At 34.2% G+C, this 20,594-nt stretch overlaps 2 protein-coding genes across 4 annotated transcripts in view; one reads left to right on the plus strand and one right to left on the minus strand.

Annotated features, from left to right (window-relative positions):
• LOC125062215 (zinc transporter foi) overlaps positions 1–14,534 on the minus strand; it is a 31,475-nt gene extending 16,941 nt beyond the window's left edge. Inside the window, exon 1 of one of the 2 annotated variants that reach the window (XM_047667976.1) lies at positions 14,345–14,534. The gene's annotated coding sequence lies outside the window, so the exon portion shown is untranslated. Of the gene's footprint in view, positions 1–9,725; positions 9,833–14,344 lie in introns of those variants that run through there. The other variant, XM_047667977.1, reaches the window with a different exon arrangement.
• Positions 14,535–15,364: 830 nt separating this feature from the next.
• LOC125062653 (AP-3 complex subunit sigma-2) lies at positions 15,365–20,192 on the plus strand. Of its 2 annotated transcripts, none has more exons than XM_047668702.1 (6): positions 15,365–15,593; positions 16,183–16,274; positions 16,698–16,809; positions 17,455–17,634; positions 18,690–18,797; positions 19,491–20,192. In XM_047668702.1, exons 1-6 carry the CDS (start codon positions 15,525–15,527, stop codon positions 19,503–19,505), a joined length of 576 nt encoding a protein of 191 aa, XP_047524658.1. In that variant the 5' UTR covers positions 15,365–15,524; the 3' UTR covers positions 19,506–20,192. The 2 variants fall into 2 exon arrangements, with proteins under 2 accessions (XP_047524658.1, XP_047524659.1); XM_047668703.1 differs by lacking the exon at positions 15,365–15,593 and adding an exon at positions 15,720–15,833.
• Positions 20,193–20,594: the final 402 nt, after the last annotated feature.

Genomic DNA, 20,594 nt, shown 5'->3' on the forward strand with positions numbered 1-20,594 from the left:
AGGAATCGCAAATATTTGTTCCTGTAAGAAAACCAACATTAAGTCAAAGTCAAAGTGGAGATATCACAAGGTTTTTAACAACCACTGCAATAAGTAGACAGGTAAGAAAAAAATATGTTACGTAAATACTAGGTACCCAATTAATAATTACAGTAATTTCCAGAGTAAAGTACCTAGCTGTTTCTCGTAGGTACTTTATTTTTGTAAATTTATGAAAAAAAAAACAATGCAAATTAGGGTGTTTCATAAATACCTACTTTACTTTTTATAGTTTAAATTTTTTTTTTATAAATTATTTAGTAGTACGTAGTCCTCAGCGTGGCAATTATGGGCAACTACACCCCGAATGGGAAGCCTTTGTCCAGCAGTGGACGTTCTAGTAGTTCGTAGTTATTAAATTTTTTTACGATTTTAATCTCTATTTCTACAAACGGGTGTTTGTATAGGTATCCTTGTATTACGTGTTACAGAAAGGGTAGGTAGGTATCTGGTTTAGAATCTGCATTCATTTGAACCGTGAGCTAAATAAAGTACTCTACTTAAGCAGGTACATAGTTACTTAATTACTGAGGCAGCCGCGGCACTACTTAAGTTTATTTTACTACAAACAAAAAACAATTTCCCAAGCTACAAAACCTACTTCGATTTTGTACTAACTAATATGTGTTCAATTATTTGTTATTTTGTGGCATAAAACTATCAATATAATAATAAAAATACCAGAAAAACAAATGTTATACGGAGTTGTTTCTTGGATGAATATATGTCCCCGTAGAGCGAAAATTCATTAAGTCCAAAAAACCTGTTTTGAGATAATGAGGGTTAAAGTTTTGAAAAATATAAATTGCCATAACTTTAGCATGTCATGCCATATTTTAATGTTTTTAGTTTCATTTTGAAGGAAATCAAATTAAGTTAAAATGTTAGCTACCCAAAGTGATGATTAAGTTATTACTGAGAAAACCTAAAAAAAAAATTAATTAGTTATTTGTTCTCTGTAGAATATCCGATGTAGTTATGAATTAGTTAATATTTGCCCCTAGTTAGTGATTTTTCACTCAGATCGAGTTTATTTTTATGTTATATGTACTTGATTTGGGTAATTTACGACTAACTGGTAGATATACAAAATATACATAATGAAAAAAAACTTAAGAGTTAAAAGACATTTTGTTTTATAATAGTATAAAATCTAACTACTTTTATATAAAAAAAATCTTCTACACTTCCTATGAATTAAAAATGTTAATATAAAAGTAACTTAGGTAATCTTTTATTTTATAAGCTATGTAAGTTTTTGATAAATAAAAAAATAGTTAACATGATTTCGTAATTTCTCTTATTTTCTATTAGGACCAAAGAATAGATTTATTTAATTTTCACTTTTTGTAAATCGGAAACTAGGATACCTACAAAATTGACGGTTAGACAGTTAAATAGGGGAAAAAACTATAGTTTTATTGGCATTGTTAACTCGATTTGGGCATTTTTCAACCTAATGTGTTTTCGCTCTACGGGGACGATTATTAATTGATTGACACTATTTGACACCGATCAGCTGACGTAGGTACCTATGTAATGAATGATTTGTGTACGTATAGACTTACAAACATTAATAATTATGTAGGTAATTATAGGTATTGAAAAATGTTGCCTTATTGGTTTCTTATCACTTATCACCATAGGAATCCGTGCCTTTGATATGTATGTACATTAAGTATATCCTTTCCGTAACACGATTATAATACAGATTATAGGTATACCTAGGATACCTAGATATAGGTACAGACCTATACCTAGGTAATTTATTCAAATGCGAAGCTAGTTTAGGTATAGTTTAGGTTTTCTAGTACCTATATTATATTTTTATAGATATCATGCTATGTTCATAGTTTTAAATTTTAATAGGTACCTATTATTACTATTATTAACACATATTTTAATATTTTATTTCAGTCAGTATCTGAAAACCGAAGTGACAACTTCATGACAGCTACAGTTGATTGGATTGTAAAAAAATATCTTCCTTTCTCATTTTTCGATGATGAAGATACACAGGAATATTTTCGATCGATATGCCCGAATACGATATTTCCTAAAAGGTCGACACTAAGAAGGAAAGTTAAAGAGCGATTTGAAGAACTACAATCGAATGTTAAAAATCGACTACAACAATATTCATGTAAAATGTCATTTACCATTGATGGATGGACGTCCATTGCTGGTAGGAGTTACTACGGGGTCACAATTCATTTTATAGACAATGACTGGAAGTATCGATCTGTAGTCCTTGATTTTATACCATCGCGCGGTCGACATACTGGGTTAGATATTGCAACGATTTTCCACGAATGTTTATTGGAATATGGCATAATTAATAAAATACAGGGTATCACGGTGGACAACGCAACTGCAAATACCAAATTTATGTGTGAACTTGGCAAACAACTGCTGCATTTTGATTCAGACAATCAACATTTCCGGTGCTTTGCTCACATTTTGAACCTTGGTGTACAAGATTTACTAAAGACCTTAGCTTTACACATTGAAACTGACAATAAAGAACAAGAACAGCAGTATGAAGACTATGAAGACGAAACTGAGGAAGATGAAGAATATGTGCCAATATTGCTGACTCACGTACAGGTATTACAAAATTACGCAGTATTTCCAGTAAAATAAAAAGAAGCGAGATATTGAAGAGGAAGTTCCAGTCTGCTTGTGAAGCAGTTGGCGTGCCATCAAATCTCAATCCTATACTCGACTGTCCAACAAGATGGAATTCCACACATGATATGATTGGATTTGGTTTAAAAGTGAGACCTGGCATTAACATATTATGCGTTTCAGTAACCGAATTGAATGATTTTCAAATCACAGAAACGGAATGGCAAATACTCGAAAAAATACATAAGTTTTTAATAAACTTTAAACTTTTATCAACGAAACTTGGTGGAGAAAAATATGTTACATTACCGCTAGTCATTGTATCATTCAATCTATTGCTTGATAAAATTGAATCAATGGTAAAACAATTAGATGAGAAACCAAATCGAACTGAAGTGGATGAAAGGCTCATTTTAGGTTTCCAAGCAGCCCGAGATAAAATGCTTAAACATTATAAGAAGAGCAACTGGATTTACTGTACCACTTTAATTTTAGACCCAAGGCACAAAGCTCAGACTTTTGATATTACATTATGGGGGCAGCAAATTAAAACAGAAAGCCTGCACAAATTTAATGAACTTTATAAAGAATATAAAAGTCTACACGTACAGCAACACTCGGTGTCTAAATCTCCAGAATTACCAAGAAATGAAAACAAAGTATGTGAGGATGAGGAATATGAAGATGTAATAGACTTTGAGAAACTGTATGCATGTCCCTCTACGTCGTCATCTGGATCTTGTCTTCAAGGCTTAGTTTCTGACGAGTTGGAGGAGTATCTAAGTAAACCGAGAGCCGCCAGCTCGGAAGACATTTTAGAGTGGTGGAGGACGCATGAGACGGAATATCCGATTTTATCCAAGATGGCTCGTGATTTTCTTTCGATACCTGCAACTTCAGTACCTGCTGAGAGATTATTTTCTAAAGCATCGCTAGTAATTAGAAAACATAGAAATAGATTAAGTGATGAATCAGCGAGGTGGTTACTTTGTATTAATTCTTGGTCAAAAGAATTAATATAAACTATAGTAACCAATTTTTTTTAATTCGAAAACAACCATATTCATATTTAGTTTTAGCCACACAACAAAAACCTCTCGGGGTTTATATCTGCATGTTGGCGAGCCGTTCATATCATTTCTTTACCAATTTATAGGTAGATACAATAATACATAGGTATTTACATAGGTACATTAGGAGAATTTTTGTGTAAGGAAACGCTTTGACTTGTACTTATAACTTTTTGAACTCGTTTTGTATAACGTTTGCAAGTCTAATGGAAGTTAATTATGTCGATGCTATTCTGTACTGTACTGCAATTTTTTTATTTAAATAAATGTTAAATTGCATAGATTGTCTTTATTCTACAACTCTTCCATCCCATTCCATTAAACAAATTAATTATTATTAGTTAGTAAATCATCGCTGAAGACAATAGTCTTTACTAAATAATTAAATAAATTTACTAAATAAATAAAACTAATTTAAACTAACGTGTTCAATAAATAGCAATAGGCTAATAGGTATTTGTAAGTCTCGCAAGACTTGCAAGACTCTTGCTGCAAGACCAATACCAAGACCAAGACTGAGAGCGCAATACCAAGACCAAGATCAAGACCAGGTGTATTGTCGCAAGACAATACCAAGACTGGGCTAAGTCTCGTCTTGGTCTTGCATTTGGGCAACACTAAATTCTCAATAGTTTTTGACTTAATCGCGTTCAAAGGACTTTATTTTAAATAAGGATCTTGCTTTTCAATAACCGTTATATTTCAGGTAATTTACATAAGGGGCTGTCCATTTAACACGTGAGGTTCAAAAGGGGGGGGGATAGCAAAAATCACAAAATATCACAAGGTGGGGGATATAGTAAGATATCACGTGTACTTATTTTTCGTCAAACGCGTGATATCTAAACCGAAGAGCGGCTTAGGAAAACGATCGATCAGTAGATCGAGAGAGATTCTCCGCGTAGTGCGCGAGATGACGCCAAGTGGCTTGATAAAACTGACCTTGATCTTCGACAAAGTACAGTGCCAACAACTGACTTGCAAGATGCTTATCCAGTTAGTATTGAAGAAAGTCTCGCTAATCTGTGGCAATGTACATCAAATATGTTCATAAACTTATCTAATATATAAAATTCTCGTGTCACAGTTTTCGTTGCCATACTCCTCCGAAACGGCTCGACCGATTCTCATGAAATTTTGTGTGCTTATTGGGTATGTCTGAGAATCGGACAACATCTTTTTTCATCCCCCTAAATGTTAAGGGTAGTCCACCCCTAAATATATTTTTTTATTTTTAGATATTTTTTTTGTTTTTATTTTTTCACCCCTCTACGATCAACCCCTGGCAAAACAACGTTTGTCGGGTCAACTAGTAAATATATATATTAAAATCTTGCTCAGAAATTACACAAATCCAAGTTGACGTAACCATATTTATCCCGGGAGCAATAAACTGGCAATATTAATAACTTTATACAATTCTATATTAAAACCTTTATTAATTACTCCATCTATTATTGAAAACTGTATAAAAATCCGTTCAATAGTAATTAATTTAATCGCATTCAAACAGCACTTCATTTCACATAAGAACCATAACATACACATAATATGCTTTTTAAAAACCGTTATATTTTACTAAATTCACATAAAACCATAATTAATTATATTTTAAAACCTTCCTCATAAGCCACACTATCTATTGGTCATAACTATATAAAAATCCGTCCGATAGTTTTTGCCTTAATTGCGTTCAAACAATGTATCCTTATACATTGCATTTCAATAACCTTTATATTTCAGTCAATTCACATAAAACTACTAAATTATCAAAACCATTCCTCAAAAGTTTAACTGATATAATGAATTCTAAGATCAACGACAGCGGTCGCTAAACTTTAGTCTCAAGGTGACTCACACCAACAAAATACAAAGAGCCTTATTACGAAAGGAATAAGGCGGTTATAACGGATTGCATCATCGTTATTTTTCGTTAGTAACGGCTTCGTTACAAGAAAATTCCCAGAATCGTTTCGCTCCAAAGGCTTGCAAAATAAAGGGTATTTATAAAGATTTGTTTATTTATAGAACAAAGGGCAAACGGACGATCTCACCCAGCGTTGCCATACGTCCAGCCTTGCTATTCTGTAACTCACTATTCGAACTCACACAGCGGTTTTCGCATCGGCGGACGGTCTCAAATCAGTCGTGAAGCAGTCATTTTATGATTTGGCATTCTGATAAACAATAAACTACACGCTCCCACCTTTTCAGAATGCCAAATCATAAAATGACTGCTTCACGACTGATTTGAGAGCGACCGCCGATGCGAAAACCGCTGTGTGAGTTCGAAAAGTGAGTTACAGAATCGCAGGGCAGATTTTGGCGGGACGTCCCGATTTTTTAATGGCCTGCGCGGGACAGGCTTTTTCCCGCTTTTTGGGGTTAACTCGATCGTCACTCAAGACACCACTGCCATGCACAGAAATGGCACCAGCTCTTTCAACAGTTACCAAAAAAATATACTAGGAATCTGTTTAAACTACTATCTCTCTCAAACTGCTTCCCTGAATGCCATTTATCCCAGATAAATTATAATTTAAATGGATGGATGCCAGAATTTTTTTTTCTGTAAATTAAAGCAGAATTACTCATCTAGATTAATCTACAGCTATCCTAAGAGTTCGTCATCTTTATTGAGAAAGAGGAACTTTAAAATAAGTTTTATAGAGATATAATTCTATAATAGTATAGATAAAATATTCTCTTATTGTAATTCTTTACTGGTTTTGTTTTTTTATTAAGAAGACAAGTATTTAACGATAGGGTATCTGCTTTAAAATATCACTTTTAGTTACTATGATCCGCTTTCGACGAAAGATTCCCGCTTTTTGAAGTGAAACTTCTTTAGAATCGTTGTGATTTCAAACCGGATGCAACGGAAAAAGCGACAGTAAAAAGAGACAGACACATAAATTAATAGGATTTGGCGTAGGAGAGAGTGAGATAGATGGCATTATACAGTGTATAAACTTTAAATTAGTGTGTATTTGAACATTTTCTGAAATAAAAAAACAGATTTGATGAAAATTAAATAAGTAAGTCAAGTAAGTAGTTTAATTATAAAATTAGATTATTTATCAATTTTATTTACAAATCATTAGTTATAGAAACTTTTTGAAGTGAAAACTTCGTACTACACTTAATTAAAAGTTTATACACTGTATAATGCTTCCTATCTCATTTTCTCCCACGTTGGATCTTGTGAATTTATTTCAAACTTATTATTTTAGTTTTTACCAAATTAAAGATTGATATTAAAGTAGAAAGTAAAGTAGAAGAAAAGATCCTACATTTAGATAGAGAAAAAGTCTAAAGGCCCATTTACACGATGCCATTTTCTTGCCTGTAGCATACAATTATATCAACGCAATAAATGCATTGCATAGTCTAAACAAAACGTAACATTCTTGATCAATGGGAAAAGTTTCCTTTCAAAACTATTATTGATGTAAACAGCACGTACAATAATTTCTTACGCAATTCTTGTACGCAATTATCTCTTCATTTGCAAACATGAGTGCGGTGAGTGAGGGTGTGTTAAATTAAATTAAATAAATTAAAAATTAATTTAGTCTAAATTTTTTATTTTGTTTGTTATTTCCTTCGGCCAGAAACCGTCAACTTCAAATTCCTGGGAAAATGCTGCTAGCGCAGCATTACGTGCATCGGTTCTTATAATTTACATTTTCGGTATCCCATAAACACTCATGACTGCGATAAATCTCAATGAACTTTATTATATCAGCAGAACTGAATTTAAACACCTTTTTACTCATATTCATACCTCTCTGTTGGATGGTTCTAATCTTTTAAGAAGACTGAGATCTGGTAGTGAGGGTCTATTTTAAAAAAAACAATAATTATTTATGTTTATAAAGAGCCAAAGATGTTACACTATCTGCGTCTAGAATAGAAGTACTAAAAACAGAAACTATCTTTTTATATAAAATTCAAACAGGTATATTCTTTATATTCTAAACTAAAACTTTTTCTTTACATGTGACAAGTGTTACCTGCCTTTATTACATTAATATTTACATATTCAAACTCCAACACTCTTCTAAAATATTTAAGACTTGAATGAAAAATTTGTCAATGCAAATACGTGCAATACTTGCACGAAAGCGCCATGAAATGGTATACGCACGTACAAGCCTGTGTTTAGACAAGTCAAAACTTGAAAGCAATAATCTCCTTAAAATAGTTGCATTGGTGTAAACAAAAGGCATGTGCAATTATTTCCTTGTCAATATTTGAATACAATAATTGCATTTAAGTTTTCAAGTGTAAACAGTTGCATACAATTCTTGAACGGCAATTATTGCGCTTCATTTATTGCATTCAATTATTGCTCTGGTATGTACAAGAAAATGGCATCATGTAAATGGGCCTTAATTTACATACATATTTTAATTATAAAAACTTTGTTTTTGAAGGTTTCACTTCTACCACGTGTGAATTGGACACATGATTTTTTTAACTAATAAAGTTCCAAAATCCCGACTTGGCAATTAAAAAGTCTGGCAACGCTGGTCTGAACTGATACCACCCATGGACATTTCTAGAAGCATGCTTATTGCCAGCCGTGAAAAGTGAATGATATGGACACTTAATTTTAAGAAGTGGTACGCTCTTTGGAGGACTATAAGTCGAATTGTTTAGGAAATACCTTTCGCCTATGGACACTCAAAGCCTGAGGGCTCGCGAGTGCGTTGCCGACCTTTTAAGAATTAGTACGCTCTTTGGAGGACTATAACTCAAAACTTAGCGATTAAAAAGAGTGGCGGAAAGTTTCTTGCCAGTTCTTCTTGCCCGCCGTTGACTTGCGAACTGGTAGTAAATTTAAATTTTCAATTAATTTAACTTGACAATTCAAAAGTGTACTTGGTTACCTATATAAATGAAGTTATTTTGAGTTTGAGTTAAAGACAGAATCATTAGATGATGTATACACATATATATATATTATATAGATCAGACGATCATGTTCAAACAATAACACGCCACGCGATAATACATGAGACATTGAATATCATTGCTAAGCTAGATTCCAATTTCGCAAATCTGCGTAAAGTCCATTGGTGCACAGCCGGACAGAAATACGAAGAGAAAAGAGATGTGAGGAGGGAAAAACTATGGATATTCATAGACCTAGCTTTATCAGAGTCAATCTGAATATCAGTGAGGATTGGCCGTGTTCTTCTGAAAGGGAAAATTTGGATGATGGGATACCTGGAGTATAGGTAGCACAAAATTTAAATTTAGTGAAAAGGTTAATTAATTTCATTCAAAGGTACAATTTAGGAAACGAATAGAGGGTGAGAAGTTTGCGACGCTGTAGAGGATAATCTACTGAAACGATTTCGAAAATTCTTTCACCAATAGAAAACCACATTATTTGTGAGTATAATAATATATTTACCCGATGAAATAACTTTTTCGTGGTAGAAAAGAGTCGAACGAACGCTGCCTTAATATGAGTTCTAGCATACAAGATATATATGTATTATTAAATAACTTTATTCATATAGGTATACAAGCTAGGATAAAAAGAAAAAAAAATAATACTTTTGCAATGATTACTCTAGTACATACACTGTAGGTTCCAGTCGCGTGAATTTCCCATTTGCGACCTCTTCAACAAAAATGATTTTATTTCAGTCAATTTACATAAAACCATAAATCATTATATACTTAAACCTTCCTCATTAAACACACTATCAATTGGTCGTAACTGTATAAAAATCCGTTCAATAGTTTTTGACTTAATCGCATTCAAACAAGGTATCTTAATACATACATTGCTTCTCAATAACAGTTATATTTCAGTAAATTTATATAAAACCATAAATCATTATATCAACCTTCGCAAAGAAACACGGTATTTAGTGATATTCTGTATAAAAATCCGTCCAGTACAAAATATACGTATACCCCGCGATGATTAGTTGATTTAGACGGCGAATAATACACAAAAATACTTACATTCAAATTACACTTATTCGTTGCAAACCGGCGCGCGCGCACTAACGGAATGTACTGAACGATAAGCGTCGTTAGACGACGTAACGTCGTAACGCGACCTTGGGAGGTCGTTAGGGTTATCGCATGAATAATTTTAAAACGTGACAAATAATTTTATGAATATATTCGGATGTAGGAAGGAAAACGTCGTAATACCTGTAGAACAATCAGGCATGGCTGATCACCTACTTGCCTCATGAAACAGATATATAGGACCCAGACCTAAAAGGTTGTAGCAAGAACATCGTAATACCTTAATACGAAGGTGGACATCGTGAGGAAACCTTAGACCCAATCAGGCAGAGTCTGAACAGCTACTTGCCTCATGAAACATAAGAGGACCAGACCTACTGTCTCTATGGGGTAGGGGGTCAAGGCGAAAATAAGGCGGCGGGGGGGCAGCAAAAAAAAATATTAAAACTTTAAGTAGACAACCCTAACTTTTCTTGCGCAAGAATTGTAAAACACATACGAATATCGTCTTTATCATTACGATACTGACTTCTGATATCAATAAGGAAAAGCGACCTTTATCGCGGTCCGGAAAATGATGGGTACAATGATAAGCATGAGTGTCCGTTTCAATTATGTGGCAAAAGTTTGGACAGCAGCTTGGTTAAGCAACATACGTCACGGTTAGAACGTGGATGGGTCCTGTTAAATGTGATATTAATCTGATCGCCACATTTTTCAATAAGAAGGGTTAAGATACACTTGCCGCGGTTCAGAATTGGATGGGTATTTGTTATACATTAAAAAATCAATTTAGATTTATTTTTACGAATAAAGTTAAGCAACACATAATGCGGTCTGGAAATAGAAAGGGTAGTCATATATCAGATTTTTTGTAAAATATATATATTTTTAAAGTTAAACAACGCGTGCCGCGGTCCAAAACACGATGGGACATTTGACGATTATGTAAACACATTGAAGGGCAAACACTTATCACTTAGCACATGTTATAATATAAACTTACCACGGAAAAGGGCGCGCATCTTCACGACCGACACCTGTCACGGCTGACAGTTGACAGTTTGCAATAAGTCCGGTCGCCATATTTATATAGAGCGCGGGAAATACGGAAGTAGGATGCAATTCGAATTTCGAACGCTTCATTACGCCCTTTGTATGTTTTTGTCTAAGTTAAAGTAAAGATTCAAAGAAATCATAGATCCAAGCAGTCTATAATCTATACTTCCTTAATCGATAACGTTCTTTAGATAGGTATATTAATCTATTACACAAACTACTTTTTATAGAACAAACGGGCAGGGGGCTCGCGATTGCGTTGCCGACCTTTTAAGAATTGGTAAGCGCTTATACAATCAAATCAGGGGAAAAAAGAAGGAGGCTCATCTAATATTAAATGATACTGCCAAGGACACTCAATGCCAGAAGGGTCGCGATCGCGTTGCCGGCATTTTAAGAATTTGTACGTTCTTGTACAATCGAATCAGGGGAAACGAAGCAGGAAGCTCATCTCATGTTAAATGATACTATGGACACTCAATGCCAGAGGGGTCGCAATTGTGTTGCCGGCCTTTTAAGAATTGATACGCTCTTTTCTTGAAGGTGAGCAGCTGTTTCCACTGCAAACGGGCAGTAGGTGCACATGAAAGTCATTGAGTCATACTAAAACTTCCAGAACCCTCGCTAGAAGACACAATGTATAATAATGCATATTTGTTAGTTCACATTGTCTATAATAAAATCGATCAATTGATTTCTAAATTGCTCCCATTTGATACAATGATATACTTTTATTTAAATCTGTCATATACGAACACTTGAAATTCGTGCGGTCACTGTAAATAGCAATAATTTCCATGCCATTGACACAATATCCACGTTAAGTAACACGTGACGTCAACATTTGGATGGGTAAACCACTTCACTATGACTCTCTAATTACTCATCAATTTCCTGACCGCACCAATCGTAACTTAACCACGTATCAATTAAATTGTAGGCGTGTTATTTATTACGTAACATGTAACGGAAAGCCATCCACGATCTCACCGTGACCAGCGTAACTTAACCTTGCTGACTGTATACGAGGAAGACTTAAAAACCCATCCACTTTCAAACCGCGTGAGTGAAACTTAACCTTCTTAAGTGATGATGACAAATAACGCACCGCATCTGAGTGTATAGGGAAAGCATAATTAAAGAACCAATCCACAACCACACCGCGCAAGCATGGCTTAACCTCCCAAATCCATGAATCACAGAAATTACGTTTCATTACCGCGTGGGTGAGTCTAAATATATCCCCGTAGGTCAGTGGGACAGCAGTGAATGTGAATTTATTTATAGTACGATATTATTTAGTCTGTTTATTGATATTTTTTCTATCAAATCGAACCTATATACCTCTTAGATATGGACCAACAGGGCAGAAAAGAAACAATTAAATTGCATATATGACAGCATTGTCTTTTATTGACATAACTTTTAGACATAGAAAAACACTTTTTTAACGAATTTGAAGTTATTGAATATATGTTCTTAAAATCATTGCCAGGAGTCAAATTGCCATCGAAGGTCAACATAATGCCAAAATATACAACAGACTATATATGCAAATTTACATTAAATAACTGATGTTTTGAATGCTTTTCAGTAAACACGGTCACCAAGCACCACGTCATGTCACTCTATTTAATGTTACAATTATGGTCTATTGAAATGTCAGTAGTATATTTGTGTTACTTGCATAAAGAACACGACACACACTATGACATACTAACTAGCCAGTGGCCTAGAATTTGTAAATAAACACTTTCACATAGATAATTGTACGTAAGATTGTCACTTGTTTTTTATTTAAATAAATCAGTTTATATGTACTTGATTTAAATTATAAAATAATCTCTCATCATCATAGACAATTTGTTTTCATGAATAAGGCAGTAGTATCACATAGCATTTCTTATAATTGGCTTGGTATTTAATTAATATATCATATTGCATATACATTGTAAGGAATGTTATAAAGTGGAACCGTACATATAAAAAGTAATTCAACTATTTAAATAAAAATTAGATTAATAGGCATTGGTTTAGAATAGACCAAATATAAAGATCTCTAACATCAAAAGACTCTAATGACTTCTTATCAGTTCACAGAAATCTGTTAAAATATATTTATATACCATCATGACCTCAATCTTTGATAAGATTTTCTTTACAGTAATACTTTATAAACTCGGGCCTGATCCAGCTTCACATGGGTAGATCCATATTAATGCTTTGTTTGTGGTACCAAAAAACTTGTCAAATTAAAAAATCAATCGCTCATTTAATTGGGAAAAACCCCATGAAAATCTGTGCTGTTGTTTTAAATTTAACTCAGACAGATGTGGTATAAGGCTTTATTCTATATTCTATAATATCAATTAATTAAACTTATTACTGTAGCTTAGTTATATATAATCTAATATATAAATGCCTTGTGTCGCGGTGTTTGTAGTTAAACTCCTCTGATACGGCTTGACCGATTCTGATGAAATTTTGTGTACATATTGGGTATGTCTTCGAATCGGACAACATCTATTTTTCATCCCCCTAAATTTTAAGGGTAGTCAACATCTAAATTTAACTTAACTTTTTTATGAAACAGCATTAAAAAATACATACAACCACTAATTTTCACCCCTTTACGATCAACCCCTATTTTTTATTATAAATGATATACATGGCAAAACGACATTTGCCAGGTCAGCTAGAGTTAGAGCAGACAAACAAGATTGTAACTGTTATTTTCCTTTTTATTTCTTACAATATTTCATAATGAACTCAGAACTTTGCTGTTTACTATATTTGTATGTAAAATGTGACAACAAATTATTTATGTACCACATAAGATTTTTTATCAGCCATTACACTTATTAACACAATAAATTAATAGTGTATATTAAAACACTGAATGTATACAATGGTTAATTATTTATGCCAATTAGACAGTTCAAAGTTTTTGAATTCTTATTTTATTTACAAATAATAATAGAAAATTGTTATAATATAAAATCTTTTTATGCAGTAAATCTGTATCTATTAATAATGTTTATGATAATGACTATCGATCTAAAATTCAAAAATCCATATAAAAGAAATTAGTGTTCTTGTAAAAAAAAACTAAAGGCTAACAGAGAAGGCTTTTAACCTTTATACATTTAAATAATGGGTACAAAAAGATAACTTATGTTAATTTTATTTCATTATTTGTACAAAAATAAATGTATTCAAGCAATCTTGTTTTTCTTTAATATCAACACGTGTAAAAAATGTCCTTAATTATCAAAAGAACGCTCAGATAATACCTATTCATCTAAATTGGCATAAAAACCAATTGTTCCGTTTAATATAAAACGCTCGAGTCAACATCAACAATTACTTATTATGTAGAAGCGAAACTAACAAGATGCATTTTAAGCGTTAAATAACATGGTTTCATTAACACGAGATTGAAATAGATACCCCTCAGAATAGTTATTTAATAAGTAGCTGGAGAAATGAGGACCGGTCTCCAAATAAAGACATCGTGACATAGAGTGCAATAATACTGGTAAACTGACCTGATTACAAATAATACACCTGCACGGGTTGTTTGATATGTTTTCATTCAAAAGTTTATATTTCAAACAGCACAATTAATTACAATTAGTAAATTCACACAATACTACACTAAACTTTTTTGCAAACTCTTTTTCTGACAATTACAATACGACCGCGATGCGCGATCACAGAAACGCGTTCATAAAAAAAACTGGTTGACAACTGACAATTAAGAAGTTAACATTTTTTAAATTATTATTAGACTTCCGGTAAAGCTTAAGTCTTTAGACCATGCGGATTTGTCTTTCATAATATATTTTTTCTTTAACTAGCTCCACAAAGTTGACAGATCAAAATTTTTAGCATAATTAGGTAATTAATGGTCAAGCGACTCCGCTTTTTTTCCATTTTGCCTTGCCAAATATTAGTTTCAGCTTTATTAACCTTTTTAACTCTGAAAATATATATAATATTATGTTTTACATTTAAACAAGAAATACGAAATATTTGATTGTTATATTAAAATTAATACTTAACCTTCAATATAACGTAACGTAATACTAATGGCCAATAGTCATATTCGTGAACGGGTGCTAGTTATGGTAACTGGTATAACATATTAATTATTTTTACCTCTATTCTCCTTATTACTATATAATGTAAGTCCTATACCAAAGAGTTAAAGCTTAAGTGCGTAGTGCTTATCCAGATTAAACTATGTAATATTATTATTATAATTGATTGCTTTATGATGGCATTATGAGCAAAATGTTATGGTTGCAACTCCTTATAAAGATTTTGTATAACAAAATCTTAGTGATTTAAAAGAGCTTTTCGCCAGTTGGTCCGTTTTAAGCCTTTGATGTAAGAGTTTGCGGTAAATGTAAATTTAGTAGGAAATATTTTCTTCTTATTGATGATAACTTCTTATTGATACTATACTGTAAAGTGTAGCATGTGAATAGATGATAATTTGAGTATGTTACCTGTGGCTTGAAGACAATGACAATTTACAGAAGGATTATGTGCCATATGTGGTGGTATGTAACTATGTATTCTGTGGAAACTGGAAAGCAATCCAAGTTTTTTGTGCTTGTTTTCGATTTCTACAAATTGAATCTTTTAATTTAATAGTTATTCATAATTTACTTATCTTTATTATAGTATAACTATTAGTTTTATGAAAAGTGTAGTGTTAAGATGATCAAAGCTATATTAGTGTTTAATAACCATGGAAAACCAAGATTATCAAAATTCTATCAGTATTTCGTAAGTATATTTAAAAAATTGTTTATATTTGATGGTTTTACATCTATTCCTATGTAATTAATAGTATGTCTGTATAAAATATTAAATATGGACGATGCCATGTCTATCCTGCTCATAAATCAATATCTCTGTCTGGACTCTGGCCATTATTGATTTTTACTGCAAACATGTAGCTATATTTATTTTACATTCAGTCCTTTGTTAGTAAAACGCTAGTGTTCAAGACATCAAGAGGCATTAGTAAGTAACTTGAATTTGAAATATTATAAATTAGGATCTTCATTAGACTTAAATTTAGTACAAGACAAAACAGTATGTATTGTAATTTATTTGATTTGTAATATTTTAAATGATTATAGCCTACTTGGGTATGGAATGGCATGGAATGGGGAATTAAGATTTGATTCAATTAAAGTGGCGTGGCTACATTTAATCCAACAATGCGATATCTGTTTACTTTAAAAGAGATATGTTTTATAACTTTTCACATCTCTGTGTCATTCGGGACGTTAGGTGATTTTCATTCAGTTCTCTTACGCTGAATTAATGCAGTATAGTTTTTAATGAAATGAGTTTATATAAATTTCAGAACGAAGATATGCAACAACAGATAATAAAAGAGACGTTTCAACTGGTCTCAAAGAGAGATGACAATGTCTGCAATTTCTTAGAGGGTGGAAGGTATGTTTCAAAAGATTTCAAGAGTATTATATTGACTTGGAGATGTGGAAATTGAACCAGCCGTTCTTAACATATATGATGTCTAAATTCATTATTTCTTCACTCTAATCTGATATTGACTATTACTTGTCATTAGCTATGGTGGTTGGATCATCCGGATTCGTTAAGACATGTCGGGACCTCCTACAGGCCTTTTTTGTTGATGCTTTTAAGGGTTGGGTTGATGTTTAGCTTTGTTGAAGTGGCGTGTGGACGGCAACTTCATCCATTGGGCTTTGCTAGGGAGGAAATTTCCAATACAAAGAGTTGATTGGTTAACTGTCAAAGATATTTTTGATAACTTATTTTTAGTAATGAATATTAAGCTGTGTTGGACTGGATGTTGTAGTTATTTGCTACATTTTTCTGTCTTTTTTATTTCAGTCTTATCGGGGGTTCAGACTACAAATTAATATACAGACACTATGCCACACTGTATTTTGTGTTCTGTGTTGACTCGTCGGAGAGTGAACTCGGCATTTTAGATTTGATTCAGGTGAGCAAAATACGCGATTAGTGACTATAGACACACAAATTGTTATTTTTAATTCGACGTTCGTGATTTCAAAAGCCAGATCGCTGTCAAAACAAGATGGCGTCGCACCGGTTGACGTACAGGTTTTGACGTGTTAGTAAATTTGTCATTCCTTAATGACATATTTCGATCAAAAAAGAATAAGGGTCCTTAAAAGAGCGTACCAATTCTTAAAAAGCCGGCTACGCACTTGTGAGGCTTCTGGCATTGAGTGTCCATGGGCGATAGGTATTTCCGAACCCATTCGACTTATGGTCCTCCAAGGAGCGTACCAATTCTTAAAAGGCCGGCAACATACTCGTGAGTCGTCTGGCATTTAGTGTAGTCCATGGGCAACAGATATTTTCAAGAAATTCGACTAAGCATCGTTCAAAGGGCATACAATTTCTTAAAAGGCCGGCCACGCACTCGCGAGATCACTGGCATTGAGTGTCCATGGCAGGTTGGTATTTCCAAACCAATTCGACTTTGAGTCCTTCAAAGAGTGTTCTAATTCTTAAAAAACCCGGCTACGCACTCGCGAGCCTTCTGGCACTTAACATGAGGTGAGCCTCCTGCCCGTTTGCCCCCGGTTCGATAACGGCGTTGTCTTTATAATGATTTCAGGTTTTCGTCGAAACGTTGGACAAATGTTTTGAAAATGTCTGCGAATTGGATTTGATATTTCACGCTGACGCCGCCCATCAGGTGTTGGATGAACTGGTTATGGGTGGAATGGTGTTACAGACGAACATGGCGGATATATTGTGCAGATTGCAGGAGCAGAATAAGATGCAAAAGGCTGAGGTGAGAAGAAGCTGCAATTCTTATTTTCGAGTTCCACGCACCAAGTTTCGTATTTATATGTTTCTAATAGCTTCGGATGACTTTTTGCCCCCTTCAGCCATTTCAGAAGAACGCTGTGAGACGTGTGGGTCAGGTTTTTGAAGTGTGCGTGTTGTCCACACGTCAAAACGATGATCCTGACGTTTTGCTGCCCCCCCACAGAGAAGAAAGAATCTAGAAGAAAAGAACAGCTTTAATTATACATTAACATGTTGATCCTTAGGACGCGTTCAAGTATTACGTCTTTTTCTGTACCCATTTATAGTAAACCGTTTCGAGACCACCTAGTGACTCTTTATACCTAAAACTTACCATTATGTAGTGTATAGTAATGGAAAGTCGAAAATAATCCTACGCGTAATTCAATCCCCGCCCCGCATCGTCACGTTTAAACACCCCCCCCCCCCCATTACGTAATACTTGAACGCTCCCTTACCCTTTGTTATTTTAAAATTGTGACGTCATTATAGCTAGACAATTTTGATACTTGAACTAGTCTGAAACCACGCCCTTCCGCGGACTCAATAATTTCAAATGTAACATGAAAATCGATCCGGTGGTCTCTCTGCATCTTCCACCGCATTTACCATGTGTTCAGAGGAGTTGTTCGGTACTGCAGCTGAGTTCCATCAGAGATGTACATCCGTCGTTGCACAACCGTTTTGAGGCACTTTTTGCCAGCAGTACATGCAAGTTAAAGTTGGCCCTTTTATGCGCGCAGCCGTCGAAGCGTACGAACGTGTTCTTCTCAGAAGCCTTACGATAACGCTAATAAACTGTTCTTTTCAGAACACACGACCGTTTCTTTAACTCTTAATCTGTTCTTGTCAGAACACATCACCGTTTCATTACATGTTTACTAATCACCTACAAATTCTTAAAATGCAGGCAATCCAGTTGCTAGCCTTCTGGCATTAAGTGTCCATGGGCGGTGTCACTTAACATCAGATGAGCCTCCTGCCCGTTTGCCCCCTGGTTTCAGGAATAAATATTTAATGCGTTTTAATCGTGTTTAGGCGGGAATCTCGGCGGCACCGGCAAGGGCCGTGTCAGCTGTCAAAAGCATGAATTTACCACAACAGTTGAGGGATATGAAACTGCCAGATCTGCCCCAGGCCATCAAGGTAAGAGGAAAGAAGTGTTCTTTTTTAACCATTCCAGATTTATTGGTGATAGATGAACAGGAAGGAAACCATCGTGTCCAAAAAAAATCTTTCAACAATTTGTAATCAACGCATCCTGATGTTTTTGGACATGTAACACGTAGAGGCCCAGTAGGTTTAGAAATACTCGTGACTGGCAGAGTGGAGGTCACCAGACCTTGAGGCCGATCCCCTACTCGCTGGACCGATCAAGTCAAGGCCCCTACTGGTCCATAACACAAGCGCAGAAGCTTGCCGAAGATAGGGCAGAGTAGAGCGGCTGAAGAAGAATTCAACGTAGAAAGACGTCAGAACGTACCAAGTCAAAACGCTGACTAGACAAGATGGCGACGCAGATGTCGTGATTGTCAAACGTCAAGTTTTAATACACATTGAAATTAATATTTTTACTGAATGTTTTGATAATGATTTATTTAAGTTTAAAACATTTAATATAGATTTCAGTTTTCTTGCATGACCTCTACTGTGAGCGCTGACATATCGTTTTTTTGACACATAAGAGCACATATTAGGTACACTAATTATAGATGACAGATATGCCTTTTTTAATGTTACAAAAATCTACCGACATGTGGAGGAAAGAACGTAGTCCTACTGGTGCAAGGAGAGAAGCCGGGCCGGGTAAATAGTTAATAATATTCATTATTGTTACAGGATTTGAAATTCTGACCTACGCAGCAGGCGTATCCTAACACGCCGGTTGCCATAGCAACGAATATTTTAACATCGATCTACCCGCAAAACGACAAATATCAAAATATACAACAAGATTTCAAATTTTTCGGATCGCAAACACTAAGTAACCGATTTTCGGAGACGTTTTCCGAAAATTATCAACAGACGCAAGGACTAAATTTTCCGAATTATGAAAGTAATAATTTTGGGTATCAAGACTTAAAAGGGGGTGCGTATGAGAAGAAAAAGAAGAAGAAGAAAAAAAGTAAACGTTAATGTCGGAGCTACCCCTCATTTAGGTTCATTATATTGATTATATTCCTGTTAAGTTGACCTTCATTCCATGATAAAAATAAATAAAGTTTATTCAGAAAGTCTGTTTTTTCGAAACTTTTTGTGAACTACCCACATTTATTGCTTCCATATCACCACTACCATTCCCTACCCTACATTATTGTTTGCAAACTAATGAGTGACCATTTATGTTGGTGCACAAATATTAGAAATATTGTTCAACTACCCACATTACATTTTTACGTTTTGGATTAAAACACGCTAAAATATGACAACTTTAGTGTTAATTCCGAGAACAACTTTAAACCATCCAAATAATGTCTGTTGATAAAAAAGTCTACCTTCAATTGTCTAATGTTTAAAAATTATATTATATATTCAAAGTTTTATTTTGTTTTATTTTCACCCGTTGCCCTAACTTAGCCAAGTCGGACTTAGCGTTAGAAACCTACAATTAATGTATTCAAAAGCCAGTTGGAGCCTGAAACTCTTTCAAAGTTTAATTGTCTGAAGTATGCTCTATACTTGTGATAGTGTAAAAACATGAATCATTTAAAACCGGCCAAATAAGAATTAGGCATTAATGACAAGATCAGTTATTATTTACAGCTTGTCTTTCAACAAAGGCTTCCTCTAAATGTTTTCCAACCCTGGCGTTCCCTGTATCGTATATCGTCCTCCCATATTATCTTCCCGGGAACGAAAGAGAGGGATAGGTCTGATAGAGACGCGAAATAACCTTTTTTCAGCAAAATATTGTCAATTTTTTGCATGTGCATTTCCAATGCA

The sequence above is a fragment of the Pieris napi genome, chromosome Z (assembly GCF_905475465.1).
Source record: "Pieris napi chromosome Z, ilPieNapi1.2, whole genome shotgun sequence".
NCBI classification, from domain to species: Eukaryota; Metazoa; Arthropoda; class Insecta; order Lepidoptera; family Pieridae; genus Pieris; species Pieris napi.

Excerpts from the sequence above, each read along its gene's own strand:
- LOC125062653 (XM_047668702.1), top strand. The coding sequence starts at position 15,525 with ATGATCAAAGCTATATTAGTGTTTAATAACCATGGAAAACCAAGATTA. Across the intron at positions 15,594-16,182 it reads CAAAATTCTATCAGTATTTC|AACGAAGATATGCAACAACA; the intron begins GTAAGTATATTT and ends TATAAATTTCAG. Across the intron at positions 16,810-17,454 it reads GCATTTTAGATTTGATTCAG|GTTTTCGTCGAAACGTTGGA; the intron begins GTGAGCAAAATA and ends TAATGATTTCAG.